The sequence below is a fragment of the Glandiceps talaboti genome, chromosome 6 (genome assembly GCF_964340395.1).
Source record: "Glandiceps talaboti chromosome 6, keGlaTala1.1, whole genome shotgun sequence".
NCBI classification, from domain to species: domain Eukaryota; kingdom Metazoa; phylum Hemichordata; class Enteropneusta; family Spengelidae; genus Glandiceps; species Glandiceps talaboti.
This window is the reverse complement of record NC_135554.1, coordinates 14,062,058-14,078,091: the sequence shown is the minus strand read 5'-3', so window position 1 is coordinate 14,078,091 and position 16,034 is coordinate 14,062,058. Positions and strand designations below refer to the sequence as shown.

Sequence of the window (16,034 nt, the reverse complement as noted above, 5' to 3'; positions counted from 1 at the left end):
GAACTGTTTTAATTACTGCAGTTTGGCCAACAAAAAAAAAAAAAGAATTGTTTCTGGTCAGGACAGTTTGTCTAAAATGGTGCGACGATGCAATTTTTTAAATATTTTTTTTTGTTTAATTCTCAACAAAAACTGTCCCTCAGTCTACTATTTATGGCAGTTATTGTGCTTTTTATTTAGTACTTTAGAGCATGTGTATATGTGGGGCAGATGTCATTTGGTTGTTCATGACTGGCTCTGCAGTTGTTTTCACTGAAGTAGGGAGGGTTATTTTTTTTGTTTCCCCCCGGATCTGCAGACAGACTGCATGGGCTGGACTCATAGTTTGGTATGACACGAGATCTGCTAGGTGATACATGTATAGTATTTTATTTAAATGATGTACGTTGCGGGTGAAAACTGCACAAGTACAAAAGCAAGTTACTGACTGATGGCAGTACAGTATGGTTATCATTTCCTGCATATGTAGACAGGCATAGATTAAAACGACAGATGAATGCATAATTACTAGGTTTAACCACGCCTACCATGAGGGAACATACATTAAAATATAATATAGATCTTTTTCCTCATCAAATTGTTCATTTCATAGTAAGCCTACCATAATACCAGATTTTCAGTCATTTCTTATCACAGATATTGTTCCAATTTTATGCACTTTTCAGGACAGCGTGGTTACCGTGGTGAAAGTGGATTACCGGGACCAGTTGGCAGTGTAGGCCCTAAAGGTAACACAGGTTCTCCTGGTGAAAAGGGCTCAATGGGATATCGTGGCACTCCAGGGATTCCGGGTACCAAGGGAGATATTGGCGAAAAGGGTTCTGACGGCAGAAACGGCTCTCAAGGCACACGTGGTATACAAGGACCAAGGGGTTCCACAGGACTCAAGGGTGTAAAGGGAGAACGTGGTCTCAAAGGCCAGAAAGGAGGACAAAACAATTATCTGAGCTGGCCAGTTTTTTCAGTTGCAAGCTCTTCAGCTCAGGACGGTCAATCTTACTACAAGACACTAACCTATGACTACACTTATACAAATATTGGATCCGATATGAACATAGCAACTGGTGTTTTCACATGTCAAATTCCCGGAGTATATTTCTTTACATTTACAACCTTCAAACCACCCAACAAATATCTAGCAGCTCAAATCATGGTGAACAATGTTGGGAAGGCTCGTATATTTGCTGATAATAAGGACTGGCAGGGTATGCAAAGCCAGAGTTTGTCAATCAGTTTGAATGCCGGTAATACTGTATGGGTTCGAATAGATAAACGTTCAGATTACAGAAATGATGTACAGCTGTTTAGTAATGACAAACGCCACACCACCTTCAGTGGTCATTTAGTAAGACCACTTGTGTAAATTTCATACATACATTACAGAGACAAATTTCACTGGAAACCACACTTCTCTACAACTTTCCAAACTTGGCCATATATGATATAAAAGTTTGTTCCAAGTTCCTTTTGAAATAACAGAAACTTGGGTGTTTCTCATACAGTTACAGTATTTTGCTGCCATATTGGAGTCTAAAATGACAAAATTTTGACATCACTCTGATCATAATTGTTTCCAAAACTCTGTATTGTAATGTTCATTTTTTAATGAAAATTAGCTTAGGTTATCATGAACAAAGTAGTATCAAAAAGTTTAAAGTTTTTATGTCAGAGGTGCATACAATATTAAAGTGGCCATATGGATGAGGATTGGGGTATTTATTTTGGATTTTGGATTTAAAACAATTTGATCATGGCGTCCTACTTGAACAATCAATTTGAAAACCATAGACCAAGTATGTGTTTGTAACTCATTACATTGCAAAAAAGCTAAAAAAAATGTATTTAAAAAGTTTGTTATTGTACGTACAATAACAAAGACTTCATACATTTATCAATCTTTTGCAATTTATTAAGTTACGAACAAGGACTTGCCATATGTTGTTTCACATTGACTTTTCAAGTAGGACGCCATGATAAAATTGTTGTATAAATTAAAAGTCCAAAATAAATACCCAATCCTCATCCATATAAGGCTACTTTAAAGATTGGTTTGTAAATCAGGGGTGCCTTCTTCTTCTTTGATGCACACAATTTTTTAGTGACACGCCAAGATCTAGTGTGCTATCTCTCACCATGTGGTGACTCATAAGAAATGCCAGGTCTTTTTTTATCATTTTTACAAAATTTGGCTATCATTAGAAAGGACATTGATGAAATGATTGTACACATACGTTGAACAATCAAGTACAATAACGATGGTTCTAGATATTTTCAAACACTATATGATGTATAGCTGTTGAACATTCCTGTTAAGTTTAGTCTGACTTCAGACACCAGATTTTCATGTATCAAAATAAATTCTGACATAAAACTACAGTTCAAATGTTGTATGTGTGTCAATTGAATTGAGTACCGTATATGGTAGCAGAAAATGTTATTTAAAGCTAGCTGCACTGACTGCAACTTGACTTATACCATGCACAAGCCAGGTTCAACAAACAATATGGAATATATACTCTGGTTGTTCTACATCACGACAATGTGTGTCTATGTCATGGCAATGCGTGTATACATGTATGTCACTGGTTGTGCTGTGTTTGAAATATGAGTCAAAACATTCAAAATTGCCATTAATTAAAAAAATATTACTGGCGCTGGTATAATTATGTTATTCCCCAATATTTTTCTTCATTCAGAAAATACTCAGTGACCTAAGGGCTTTTGTCACTAATCATCTAGCAACTTGTAGTGACAAAGGCCCCTTAGGTCACTCATATTTTCCTTGGTTGAACGAAAAAAAATATTGGAGAATAAAATCTAATTGATTGGCAATGCTATAGAAAAGCTTGGTACAAAATAACAAATTATCCCATGTAAGCCTTCTAATGTGATGACTCAGGACTGAAACATACCCCTTTAAAGCTTCCTAGGTCTTTCTACAAACTTTGTCTACACTAATTACTCTCCATGGCTATTTCTTCCCCAAGTACATTTAATATTGGTATTAATGACTGTTGAGTGTTATTCTTAAGGGCATTAATAACAAAGACACACTTTTAGAAGTCAATTTTTATAGCTCCTCTAGAAGCAGATTCTCTCACAAATCAAGTTTATTCTATCTACATCTAGATCGGAATGTAATATATAAATCATTTGAAAATGATGACATGAAACTAATATGCATAATTTTGGAGGGAGGGATTAACAGCGTTAGATATGGTAACAAAAAAGTAAAAGGGACCTTTCTTTTCTCAGAAGTCCCCATAAAAACACCACTGCAACCATATTTGTACAAAATGACAGGAGTGACATAGGTGCATATGATAAATACTAAACAGATGTAAGGACTGTATCCCTAGCACAAATGATCCTAATAACCACCTTACCTGTAACCATCAGTAATCACATGATGTCTGATCGGACTGTACAGATTGATTTTAAAATTATTTTGTTGCATTAAAGAAATACACGACTACGAAAAGGACCGAATTATAATGGCAACACAAGTAATCCCGGATGAAACATTTACACCAGACAAGCACTATTATATATATATGGCAGACTCTTCAAACAAAACAATTCAAAAACAAATATTATCTAACAATTGTGATTCCATGTACAAAGTCTGCAGATATAAATCTGAAAAAAAACTGATTGGTTCATTTTGATAAAAGTTATCGTTAGATTGTTTACCATAGGGATGGGTTTACTTGATATATATAATAGCTTAACCTAAATCTTCCCCTCCTTTTTCTACGAATTCCTATGTAGTAAAGAATGATCAGTAGCTTTTTATCTCCATCCCCAATATGTACATTTTAACAAAGGAATATACATTGTACACTTAATTAAAAAACATGTTGTCACTGGGTGACCTTGATTGAACACCCCAGTCTAGCACGTAGGGACATGTAATCTTGCTTGTTTTGGTAGGTACATAGAATATAACGTTACTAATAGAATGCTGTTACTACTTTTGCTCCATCTCACTTGAATGTATGGATGGATGGATACAAAAAATACCATTACCAATTATGCTACAGAGAAAAAGAGAAGGACGGACACTGAAACAGAAGTAAAGCAGTAACTCCTCTGTATGTATAAATTAACATTTGGTTGAGCTTTATGGTGTTTGTTTGATCCAGTAATGGTACATGCAAATTTGGTTGAGGATACCAAAGCATGGCCGATTTTGTCGGTCGCAGACGGTCAATCATGGCAATGAGAAGTGATAAAAATAATCTAAAAGTTTGGATTTCTATTCCAATAGTGTAACTAAAAGTAGCAAAACAACGTATTTAAATATGACTTTTAGAATAGATATGCAAGGTTTATGTCATCTATTGGGAGAGGTTACATTTGATGTAAGTCAATATTGTCAGTTGTCCCTTGACTGGGTCCCCCTACTGAATTCCATGCACATGTGACGGTATATACTATACTGGTCACTACCCTGGTGTAATAGACTGGTGTATACTCATCAAGTCCATCCACTGATCTTGAGATGGTAGCACCACAAATGCACATTTGGGGAAATTTTCATCTATCACTGAAATGCAAGACTATTATTAATCAAATTATCCATATAGTTTGTTTTGGACTTTGTTATATCTGAGGTATTCAGACTGTTTACAGTACAATTATGAATTGAAAGGACCACCAACATGTACACACATTTACTGTTACAGTACTAATTTTTCTTTTGTAACCAACCGACCAACGCATGATTTTAAAGGTCTTACGATGAGAAACATGACATAAACAATGTCTTCATTAAGCAAATGAATGCAAACAAGTTCCTGATATTGATAGCTGAGCAACCTTCAAATGATAGTCACTGATAGCAGTCAGTCAGAAGTACTGCATAACACCTTACAACAAGACCATTCAGAGGTTACCACTTTGCAGACAGTGGTTTTGAGATCAATCACACAAAGAAAATGTTTGCAGTATTGATACTAAACCTTGTCCTGGTTGTTAGTTCTGCTAATTATGGAGAGTCGGGAATGGAGCCATGTGAACGATGTTGTGATGTTGAGCCAACTGGTACACAGGGTGTGTACTCTATCATCAGAGGTGAAAAAGGTAACGGATATGAAAATTATACCGTTTCTCGCCAACTTAAAGTTGGATGATAAACACTCCTAATTTCTACCTCAACTTAAATTTTATAACATTCAGTGAAATACAACATGTCCCAATACCGACCTGACTTGGGGGTCTTAGTAGATGTCTCCCAGATCCCAGCTAAAATCATTGCCAATGTAATAATACATGTGAGAACATGTGACTTCATTGCACCAACTAATGTGTAAACCAACCTGTCCTACTTAATTTAATAATAATATTATAACATGTATATATAATTCGCCTTTCCTCCTGAGAGTTCAAAGCGCTCACAATTATTACCCCTGGCATGGATAATTAGTGGCACTAAAGCCCTTTATACTTCCTCAACTCCCTGGGGAGCATACAATCCATTACAGCCTTTATAAGTGCATAGGATTAAACCATTCGCAGTGCAAACTCTATCCCATCAGGTCCTCGATTAAACAGCTGAGTTGACACAATCGTGGTTTGAATCTTGCCCAAGGATTTTAGCTATTCAAAAACAAATGACAGTGGCAATCTACAGATTCCAAGTCAGTCACTTTAACCATTCAGCCACCCTAACTCCACTCTAAATGACACACTGTTAGTGTCCTCACTTTGGAATGCCATGCATACTCATTCCACTAAGAGACAGATTTCTAGCTATGAACTATAATTGTACAGAAATGTTTTCGTCAATATTCTATTCAAAATGACTTAAAAGTTTTATTCATGCACTAAGGTTACAGAGATATACTAGGTTTAGTCATAGTCATGTCATTTTGGTACATGTATCTATCGAGTTCATCAAATATTTCAATTGTTTAAATTCAGCAAATTTACATCAATGATGAATAAAGAATACATGTTGATTGTCATATAGTTTGGAGGTTAGAATCCATTGCAGTAATTGAAATTGCTATTCTTCACTCATATTTGATTACACTGGTCTTGTTTGCATATCACTGCCATTATACAGTACAGTGTGTATGTGTGTGTGTATCTCTCTCTCTCTCTCTCTCTCTCTCTCTCTCTCTCTCTCTCTCTCTCTCTCTCTCTCTCTCTCTCTCTCTCTCTGTGTGTGTGTGTGTGTGTGTGTGTGTGAACTTGAAGTATATGTTACAACATATATTGGTGCTAAATTAGAAAACAATTTCTTTGAACATAACAGGAGCTCCTGGAAACCCCGGACTACAAGGACCCATTGGTAGAGATGGAACCAAGGGTAAACTTGGTTTTAAGGGTTCTGTAGGTGAACCTGGATTTCCAGGCCCTCCTGGCTCTCCTGGCATAAAGGGCCCAGCTGGAAACAAAGGTTCACGTGGACTACGTGGTTTGAAAGGCCAGAAGGGAGAACCACGCATGCATGGAGAGTGGCCAGTTTTCTCAGTTGCTCGTACTACTGTTGTTAGAGGTCAAAGTTCGCATACAACTGTGACCTATGACAAGACATTTGTAAACAATGGTGATGACATGGATATCGACAACGGCATTTTCACTTGTCAAGTTCCTGGGGTGTATTTCTTTACTTTTACGACCCTGAAATCCAGCAACAATCTTGTTGCAGCATACATTATGATGAACGAAGACCAAATGGTTCGAGTGTTTTCAGGTGACGAAGACTACAGAGGCATGCAAAGTCAGAGTGTTAGCCTAAGTTTGGATATTGGTGACACAGTGTGGGTGCGAGTAGATGACCATACCAGCATTGAACTATTTAGCAGTACTTTTACTCATACCACCTTCAATGGTCATCTAATAAGTCCTCTTAACAATAACCAGAACAAAAAATCATACGTATAGTATAGGTATGTATGCATTTCTGGCTCCCATTTGCAAAGGAGTTACACTTTGAAATTACTAGACAAGATGGTTGATTACAAAATATACGAAGTTGAAAATACAATATACGCATATATTTAAAACTAAATGATTTCAAATACAGGGTTAATATGTATACACACATGTACTCTCAGCAAATATATAATTTAGTCTTAATCTCTTTATGACCTTTCAAAGTAAGTTTCTCATGACAGCGTCATCCTTCAAATGCATTAGACGGTTCAATTTACAGAGTATAATGCAATGAAGTATCTTCAGGAATATATTTCATTCTGAAAACATTATACACTGAGCACTGAAGCACAAAATGGTACTCAACTTCCACCTCAGTTGTTGCGCACACCATACAAAATCTAACTCTACAGTCTATAACCTCATGTCTATACATCTAATCATACACAAGACAACTACTAAGTGTGTGCACCCTGGTGTTTACGGCTGATATTATCTCTAAGTCTTAGTGTAAATTTGACAAAGTCTGTCACTGTTGTAGCAAATGTTGAGAAAAAGTCGGAAACCAATACTACTAATCTATCAACATCTATGTAAACATTATCGTTCTTTATTCTGTCTAATTGGTTGTAATATTGTAAATTGCAATGAAATAGTGGAACCCATGTTTTTATATGACACTAAAAAGCTGTTTATTTTTACACTGTCATAAATAAATTGCACCAATTGTATTTGTCTTTAAATTTATTAAATCTTCTGTTGCTATGTCTTAATTCACACTAAATTAAATGTTTATTAATCTGGGTTGTCAATATTCATAGAAGTGGAAGGTAAGATTAAATAATGTGTCACAATTGATGGTTTTGGTTATCAGATGTATACATCATGATAAGACATGTGATGACATCATCAGTTTGTGTACACATCTAGTAATGATGTCATGGGATTCATGTTGCAATAATGCAATGTCATCTCAATCAATTTTCAACTATCTTTCCAGCTCAGTTTTTTCGTTAAAGGGGAACACCACTCAAGGAAATACAATTTATGTATTTTCATAAACTTGGTTTCTGGAGAGTCTTTTCATGCTTTCGTATCACATAGTTTTTACTTTGTTTCACTCCTAAGGGCTTACTTCTTTCATATAAATTGTCACATGAATATTCAGTGTATATCTAATGAATAATCATGTCTGCTAAGACCTATCATGCTTTGGTGTATCACAGTGAAAGAACAATAGAGATGAAAAAATAAGAGTTTCACTTTGATGTTTCTTGCCAAACTGGTGAAAATTATGTGATGTGAAATCATGACTCGCCAGAACCCAAAGTTTATTTTCCTAAAATCTAACTGATTTCAGTGGCAATTTACAAGGAGTTTTGCATCAACATCATGATACAATGTACTACATGTACATGTACCTGACTTCACCCTTTCTGTTACCGTCACGGTGTATTTACCCAACCTGAATGAAACCACTGAAGGTGACATACTCATCCATCACATCCCATTCACATGTAGACATGAGGGTCGATCAATAAAACCTGATTATACCAAATATGGATGTAATGTTGACTCACCTGAAAGTTGATTGGAGGGGGTGGATTCCTTGGCTCTATCCTTACAACACTGGATTCCACTTTTGGTGGTGGGCGGAAATTATTTTTACCAACCTAAGTACATGAGAAACATGTTAATTTAAAAATGAACATACATGTACATTGTATATCATATCTTGTAAGGTGATTAATAACATACACTGAAATATATCAATACAGGTATACCATGAGTGGCAATACATCAGACGATAACTATCCTTGTGAGGAAAAACATTCAAAACTGTAGTCATCTTTATTCTGACACTACAAAACATCACTGGAAGAGCAATTTAGATTTGGTGCGCTTTAATTTGACAGACAGTGCAAGGGGGAAGTAGACTCTACCGAGGGGTTCATGTAAACATCTAAACCTGTCAGCCTGCCATATTCAACACAACTGTGGTTGACACTTTGTACATCAACAAGACTTATTTGCACAGCAAAAACTTGTGCACATAATCAGGTTAAAAAAATCCAGTGCCAAACTATATGATTACAGTAATAAATAAATTGTAAAATTTCTGTGAATTTTCACACAACAAAATGCCTTCTATTTGTCAACGAGAAGCTCAAACATGTAGCACTAGGCTGGAAAAGAAAGTTTCAAATCCTATTAAAAGGTGATATAGAATAAGAGACATGCATCCTGTTGAGTGAAAATTCAGTGTTTTTGTTAAGGGTAGTAAAATCTACCTAAGTTCCTCATCATTTTACTGGGGTTCCCCCATCAAATTCATGGTACAATGTATAGGAAACTATGACAGTTTTACCATGATATTCTCCCTTTCTGTTACTGGGGTTCCCCAACTTTAGCAAAAACACAGAAATTATATATTCTAGTATGTATAAAAGTGAGATCGAGTTATCAATTTTAAAGTTACCTTCATTATATGGTCAACCCTGGCTAACAATTGTGTATTTATAGATAACCTGCAATACAGTTTGTCTCCAGGCTTGGCTACCAATCTTTGTGCAAACTCCCTCTGGAACATTAACAGTGCACACCTATATGGAAAGGACATGGAAAGTTTAAAACGCATATATGTATATGGAAACCACACAGTTTCAGTCTACAGAAACACAACTGTGATGTACACAATCACATACTAATACATGTATGCCATATTCCAGTATAAAGTTCCAACCATTTCACTCACAAGGACCACAAGAGGGCGTCCCACATTTGGAAAAGTGAGGTCTGAAAATTTAATCATTGCCAGTGATCATATGGCAAAGAACAAAGCCACAAACAAAATGTGACTGTGTAAAAAAAACTTTGTTGGTTCTTAAAAGTACATCACAGTAGTCGTTAAGAATGTTTTGATTGCTAGCAGTCACTAATAAAACATTACAGTGAGAGCAGCATGGAAGACTAGTGAGCTGTATCTTCATGTTTGCTGTCTGTATGCCACAATAGTCAACTATGTTATGGCCATCACTTCCTGCCCCAAAACAGATTGCAAACAGCACTCCTAGTGGCCAAACCAAGGAATCCTTTGTCTTTCTGATAACCAGAATATTGAGCTTGGGCTTACAAGTAGTCTCACTTCAACGGTTTTAATGTTTCCAAATCAACAAAAGATATCACAAAAGATCTCTTTGCTTTGTCACAAACAGCACTATAGTGAAAAACAACGCAGTAAAAAGAATTCATGAAATACAGCTTTTCACATGATTTTGAGTAAAAAGTAAAAAGTGGACATTTTTAAAGTAAAAAGCCAGCTCTTTCATTTTCATTCAGATAGGCTATAATATCTTTGGTACTGCGCTGCACTGCAGTGCATGTGCACTCATTACTAACAAAAGTAATCACTGACACATACGTAATATCAGTAACAAGAAATAAATATTATTATTATTAACACACATTAGAGAATACCAAATTTAAGAAATAAATTGATATTTCTCATTTGAAGTGTCTCACCTGAAGAAGGGACGATGCAGAAGTAATTTAAAGACAAACGGAGAGGAGATTTGATACGGTAAATTTGCTACACAGACATCAAAGAACGGCAGCTCTGTTTTCAACACGTCACCAATCATTAACTGTAGTTTGGTTTGTGCAGGCCTAAAAAAAAAAAAAAAAAAAAAAAAAAAAATATTACGAAGAAGCCTCATCTGTGCAAGATGAATGGTTTCAAATAAATACAAACTTTGTACTTCACAAAAATACTTTGAATAAATCCTAGCTTTCAACCTGAGTCATAAAGTCTTCTTCAGGGATGTGAAGTCACATTGTTTATAGGCATGCCTTGTGTATTCTATTAATCTGAGCTGGATGTCCACAACCCTGACTGTAAAGTCCAAGAAGTCTAATGCTTGATGATTAATTTAAATGACCATATGGATGAGGATTGGGTATTTATTTTGGATTTTTAATTTATAAAACAATTTTAAAATGGCTTCCTACTTGATAAATAACTGTGACACAACTGGGTCTATGATATTTGTAACTCAAATTGCAAAATGCTACAAATGTGTAAACAAGTTTGTTATTGTACGTACAATAAAAAACTTTTTACAGTTATTAACATTTTGCAATATACTGAGTTTAATACAAACAAGGATTTGGCATGTGTTGTTTCACATTCATTTTTTTCAAGTAGGAAGTCATGATAAAATAGTTGGATAAATTAAAAATCCTAAATATATACTCAATCCTCATCCATATGGCCACTTTAATACTGTATTCTTACAAATTAATGTTCCCAATATAATGAAATATTTTCCCCAAACAAATGTAGAGTTCTTTGCTCTGCCTGTCTCAGGAAAAACAAGTGACTTATTTATTTAAAGTAGATCAGCAATTAGTTGAAAAACAAGTAGTGAGAAAACCCTACGTCATAAGTATTGCCGAACTGAAGTCAGAACAAGGAAAAATAGTGGGGAATGATATAATAAATGAAATTAAACAAAAAATAAAGTCTATGGGAAGTTTATTAAAGCTCTTTACTTGTGTCAATTATTGCCAGATTTCAGTGAAAAGATCCTGTCATGCATGATGACTATATTTTTGTTTGGGCAGACAGAATGTCAACTTACGTTCCTTGTACTCTTTTCTGTAATTCTGCAGCAAGTCTTGGATCCAATTCACAAGCTACAACCTAGCAACCACCAAAAAAAAGAGACAAGTACAAAATATACATATCAAATTTGTTCTAACAGGGATATGGGCCAGATTTGAACAATTTTCTGTTCACCTTTTTTTCAATATGAAAAACTACATGTTATTTTTTACTTTCAGTTCTTGCTCTTATTACCATAACATTTGTAGCAACTTTCATTAGAATTGATACAAACAGACAGACAGACAGACAGACAGACAGACAGACAGACAGACACTCATGCACATGCACACAGACACAGACACAGACACGGCACAGACACGACACAGACACAGACACGACACAGACACAGACACAGACACGACACAGACACAGACACGACACAGACACAGACACAGACACAGACACAGACACAGACACAGACACAGACACAGAGATACAAAAGACAAAAGAAATCATAACCCTTCCTTGCGGAAGATAAAAATGAAAATGTAGCATTCCAAGTATTTAAAGTCTGCTTCTCTTCCTTTCAGGAAGTGAATTACTGAAGGTACAATGTAGGACCTCACTCCCCATGTGTCTGGAATGACAACCCTTGTGATAGAACCCCATCTATACATTATGTACTATTACTATTCACGAATCGTTGTGATCAAATTATGTATGCTTTTACTTGTGTGCAAGTATGTGCTTATCTCTCTCTCTCTCTCTCTCTCTCTCTCTCTCTCTCTCTCTCTCTCTCTCTCTCTCTCTCTCTCTCTCTCTCTCTCTCTCTCTCTCTCTCTCTCTCTCTGTATGTGTGTGTGTGTGTGTGTGTGTGTGTACGTGTATGTGTGTGTGTGTGCATGTGTGTGCATAAATTGTGAACAATGTACGCCTATGCACTGTACGAATATGTACATGTGTGTGTGTGTGTGTGTGTGTGGGGGGGGTGTTCATATCTGTGTGTGTGTTTTCACCTTCTTTGCTCTATCCAGTAGTTTGACTGTCATGTTACCAGTACCAGGACCAACTTCTAACACTACATCGGTAGATCGAAGTGCTGCCTGGAAGATCATAAATGTATCAAATACATTATTCAACTGTGAGAAGTGACAAAACCTCACAGTCAAAAATTGAATGGAGAAAAATATTGGGCGATAAAACTTATTTTGAACAAGTTTAATTTAAGTGGGGGAAAATAACAGTCATTGATTCTGAACATTTTGACTCTCATATCTTAAAGACTACAGAACCAATGACATACATGTACATGTAGATGCATGTTGTCATGACATAGAAGGACATAGAAATCTTACATTTTCTGTTTGAACACATACAACTTGGCTTACAGTTAAACGTTGTAGAGGCTCTCCCTGCAGTGGTTGGCTAAGTCTGAACTAGCAAATTGAACATTATAAATGACAGCTTATCATGAGTAGAACAGTGGTAGAAGTGATACAATCAGGCAATAGTACCGCCATGCAAAGTTTGTAGTCACCAAAAAACTGACAAACTGTCTCAGGACAGATGTCTACAAAATGTACATGGTCAATTTGTCTGAAATAGAAACTGTTATAAATTCAACTAACATCCTACACTGATTTAATATGTGTTGTACAAAACTTTATGTACATAAATGTTAGGATCTTACCTTTTCAATTATTCCATCAACAACAAGTGGATTTTTCAATATATGTTGTCCAAGATCTCGTTTAAATTGTACACCTAGCAGTAAATGATAGGTACATTGTACATGTAAAAAACTGTTAGACAAAAATAAATCCTTACATCACTACAGTTCATTATCTAGACTGTCAACAGTCTTCTTGACTTTTTTTTGTAATTTATCTTTAATACTATTGTTTCTGCTGAAATTAATAGAATTAAACATGGTGTGCATTGGACGTTCCATGAAGTCAAGACGACTGTTCTAATCCACCAGACTTTCATGTCTATGAATATTCATGAGTGCCCTTGTTCATGGAATGTCTAACTCAGATGCCTTGAGTTAATGACTAGGGGGTTTTGAGGAGATAGTACAGGACACTAGATTATATTTTATGTGTTTGAATCCTAAGTGAGTAGTAGACGTTCTATATGTGCATTGTACATGTACATGCTGACTATTAGATTGTATGTTATAGCATGGAAGTATAACGTGGGTTATACTTCCATGGTTATAGGGTATGTATTTGCACACAATTAGTATCAAAATATAACACATTTCAGAAGGTTTTTTTGGGAATACAACAAAATATAATCTGCATCTGAATACAGACTATTCATTACCTACAAAGCCAGTTGTAATCCGTGTCTGGGGAGTCTTGTTTTGCATTCAGGTTGGTCATAATGCACTGAGATAGTGGCAAGGTAATGACCTTTGACCATGGCAGGGAACCTACATATGTGGCAAGCTTTGGTCATCTCGCTAGTTGGACATCATCATACAAGATTTATCCAATGGTGCTACATTCAAACCTTCTATACACTTGATATGTTGGGGTACTCATTATCACAGACAACCAGCGTGTTTTTAAGTCCAATGACAGGAAGAAGCAAGCGGGTAAATGATTGGAGGAAGTATTGAGTGAGTGAGTGAGTGAGTGAGTGAGTGAGTGAGTGTGGCATATAGAGGGTTGGGGAGGGGTAGTCCTGCTGAAGTTGTAGACGGAGTGAGTCAGGACTCGATTCTGACAATGTCCCTCTTTACCTTTAGGGACATTGTCAGAATCGAGTCCCGTACTCCGTCTACAACTTACAAGATGACTTGGGAGGGGTGATTACGGTTAGGGTTAGCTAAAGTGTCTTCCGTTGATTATTTACCAGTATTGGTGTCTTCAATGTATTGATTCTGATTCCGATTCAGTGTTCTGCAGCTACACATTTCCTCAGAATGTCAACATCAATACAAGCGCAAAAGAGTGAATCGGGCTCAAAACTTAAAGCACGGAAATATGTTATGTATTGTAATTTACCTTGTCTGATCTGGTCATGCTGTCGTGTTCTTTTCTGGCTCTGTACTTTTGGCATGCTCCACGTTTCAGATATAAACACAACTAGTAATGTAGAATCACGTATCGTTTCAAATTCGTCGTAAGGAATAAAATTACAATGGCAGGTACTTATTCTCTAGAAAAAACAGCTAAGGAAATCATGCACGTGTTTTGTGTTGACGACTTTAGTCCAGCGAAAGGAAAAATGGCGGCGGTCAAAGGTCACAAACTGAGGGCGCTGCACATTTGCCGTGACGCTGCGCTGGCTACTCCTCCGCTATCGAACTGTATACGATCTGTGGTAAAACCACAGGGAGCCCAGGAACCGTGTTCCAGGCAGCCCAGGAACCGGGTTCCAAATAAATAAATAAATAAATAAATAAATAAATAAATAAAAAAATAAATAGATAAACAAACTACACAGTGAAACAAAACATGAATGCCAATGGGTAAATATGGACCGGAAATGTCATTTTAATTTTCTAATTCATTATTATCTTAATTGTATTCAATACTGTAGTTTAGTGTTGTATTTATATTTATAACTATCTATTATCTTTGTTCTTGTTGTTTTGTATGTTTTTGACTCTAGATAATGTATTTCTTACATTTTTATGTCAAATAAAATATACTATACTATACTATACTATACTATACTATACCATACTATACTATACTATACTATACTATACTATACTATACTATACCATACTATACTATACTATACTTTTAAACTCATGGATAACTATCTATAACCTTTGATGTACCCCCAGGATGTAGGACCACTTCTGTGGCCTGAGGAGAGACCAGACTGTGTAGAGACAGGCCTGTATATTGTTGAAATAATATTTTTCTATATATACTTATCCATATGCTTACAAATACAACAATTAAGTGAAGTAACTGGATTGGTCTGTACATAGGCTTATGTGTACCCGGGTGTGTATCACTGTTCACCCCCTCCCCATAAAGATTTTTTTTAAACTATAAAAAAAAATACGCTCTCATGGCAAAAAAAAGTGATGGGTACATGACAATGAGCTTACTCAATGATTCAGTCCCTTGCTAGACCTTACATCGAACATGGTCAATGAAATCGATGATTTAAAAAAACCTCATCCTTCTAAGGCCTAATAAAACATTGTGTAGGTAGATTTTTATCTTATTATTATTATTATTATTATTATTATTATTATATATATATATATATATATATATATATATATATATATATATATATATATATATATATATATATATATATATATATATAATCCAAATTATCCATTATTGCTGATGAAAGTTTGGAACTTTAATAAAAACAAATAATTCAAAATTCCTTTCTGGCTTTAACTGTCATTTCTAAGTCATTCAGACTATATTATATATGAAATGATATATCACCAACATGTACACATCATGTTTACTTACGTTTTTATATAATTTTAACAACCTACTTCACTAAGTTTTGAAAGTATTAGCATGAGAAATCTAGAATTAACTGAGTACGG

General features: G+C 35.5%; 2 protein-coding genes across 2 annotated transcripts in view; one reads left to right on the top strand and one right to left on the bottom strand.

The window, feature by feature from the left end:
* Positions 1-2,374, top strand: part of LOC144436198 (complement C1q tumor necrosis factor-related protein 1-like) — a 3,828-nt gene extending 1,454 nt beyond the window's left edge. The window contains exon 2 of the mRNA XM_078124920.1: positions 666-2,374. Coding sequence (XP_077981046.1) covers positions 666-1,363 — 698 coding nt within the window. The 3' untranslated portion in view covers positions 1,364-2,374. The remainder of the gene's footprint in view (positions 1-665) is intronic.
* Positions 1-14,708, bottom strand: part of LOC144436263 (dimethyladenosine transferase-like) — a 19,475-nt gene extending 4,767 nt beyond the window's left edge. The window contains exons 1-7 of the mRNA XM_078125007.1: positions 14,506-14,708; positions 13,182-13,255; positions 12,508-12,594; positions 11,526-11,587; positions 10,408-10,551; positions 9,365-9,488; positions 8,466-8,558 (exon numbers count right to left, since the gene is read on the bottom strand). Of these exons, the coding sequence (XP_077981133.1) occupies positions 8,466-8,558; positions 9,365-9,488; positions 10,408-10,551; positions 11,526-11,587; positions 12,508-12,594; positions 13,182-13,255; positions 14,506-14,560 (639 nt within the window). The 5' untranslated portion in view covers positions 14,561-14,708. The remainder of the gene's footprint in view (positions 1-8,465; positions 8,559-9,364; positions 9,489-10,407; positions 10,552-11,525; positions 11,588-12,507; positions 12,595-13,181; positions 13,256-14,505) is intronic.
* Positions 14,709-16,034: the final 1,326 nt, after the last annotated feature.